At 46.9% G+C, this 1,462-nt stretch overlaps 1 protein-coding gene across 1 annotated transcript; it reads right to left on the minus strand.

Moving 5' to 3' along the window:
• Positions 1–245: 245 nt before the first annotated feature.
• OR6T1 (olfactory receptor family 6 subfamily T member 1) lies at positions 246–1,217 on the minus strand. The gene has a single exon (XM_015116158.3). It carries the CDS (start codon positions 1,215–1,217, stop codon positions 246–248), a length of 972 nt encoding a protein of 323 aa, XP_014971644.3.
• Between the last annotated feature and the right edge of the window lie 245 nt (positions 1,218–1,462).

Genomic DNA, 1,462 nt, shown 5'->3' on the forward strand with positions numbered 1-1,462 from the left:
CCAATCCAGGGATCCCACTTGAAAGAAATTTAACCAATTGGATCAGCCTTCTCTGTGGGGAGGAGGAGGCACAAGGAAGGTTGTAGGGAGGGAAAATGAAGGTTTACCACCATATATCATGTTGTATATTTAAGAAGACTGTTCTTTCATTAGCTGAGAAAAGTGCACAGTGTTGCCTACATCCCTTAAACTTCCCGCACATTTAAACATTTTTCAATAAACATTTAATCTCCCATTTAATAAGATCATTTCCTTTGACTTGTGACCCTCAGTTTCATCACAGCAGTGAGCCTGAGCCACCCCAGGGCGTCTCTCAGTGCTTTCTGCGCCTTGTCATTGCAGAGAGTGAAGATGAATGGGTTCAAGAGGGGTGTGATGATGCAGCTTAGGACGGAGGCACCTTTGCTGAGCAGTTTGGACTGAGCCTCTGACATACGAACGTAGAGAAAGATGGAACTGCCATAGATGATGACCACCACTGTGAGATGCGAGGCGCAAGTGGAGAACGCTTTCCTTCGCTCAACAGCTGTGGGAGCCCCGAGAACAGTGGCAAGAATGCAGGCATAGGAAACTGAGGTCAGAGTCAGTGAGCCCAGTAACACTGACGTAGAGAGCATGAAGGTCACCATTTCCAGCAGATGGGTGTCCCCACAAGAGAGTCTGAGCAAGGGCCAACTGTCACAAAAGAAGTGGTCAATTCCATTGGGGCCACAGAAAGGCAGGCTGGCCATGAGGACAGTGGGGCAAAGGACCCAGAGGAATCCAGCTAGCCAGGAGGCCAGCACTAGCTGGGAACAGACATGGCCACTCATCAGGGTTTCATAGTGGAGTGGTCGGCAGATTGCTAGGTAACGATCCAGAGACATGACGGCCAAGAGGAAGAAGTCAGTGGTGCCTAGAAAGAAGTAGAGGTTGGACTGGATGATGCAGCTAACAAATGAGATGGTGTGATCCCTCGTGAGGATGACGACAAGCATCTTGGGAACCACAACAGTTACCAGCAACAGCTCCAGGAAGGATAAATTCCACAGGAAGAAATACATCTGTGTGTGCAGGCGTCGGTCTATCCAGCTGAGCACAATAATTAGCAGGTTGCCTATGGCTGTTACAATGTAGGTGGTCATTAACCCCAGGAACACCAGGAACTGTAGGAGGTGGCTACTGGGAAAACCCAGAAGAACAAAGGTTCTTACCTGAGTCCAGTTTTCAGAGTTCATCTTCAGTCAGCTGCAGGGGAAATGGAACAGAACTCTGTAACTGGTCTATAGCTACCAATCGTCATTTAACCAATCGGTAAAATAATATTGAATACCCAACACTTCCTTACGTTCTGAGAATATGGTGATCTATATTTTGGTCTGCAAGTGATGCACAAAGAGAGAAACAAATTACAATAGCAAGCAGCATGGCAATATTGAACATCAATTATGTATCCGAAAATTTACACTGTGCACAGTATCTC

The sequence above is a fragment of the Macaca mulatta genome, chromosome 14, assembly GCF_049350105.2.
Source record: "Macaca mulatta isolate MMU2019108-1 chromosome 14, T2T-MMU8v2.0, whole genome shotgun sequence".
Classification (NCBI taxonomy): domain Eukaryota; kingdom Metazoa; phylum Chordata; class Mammalia; order Primates; family Cercopithecidae; genus Macaca; species Macaca mulatta.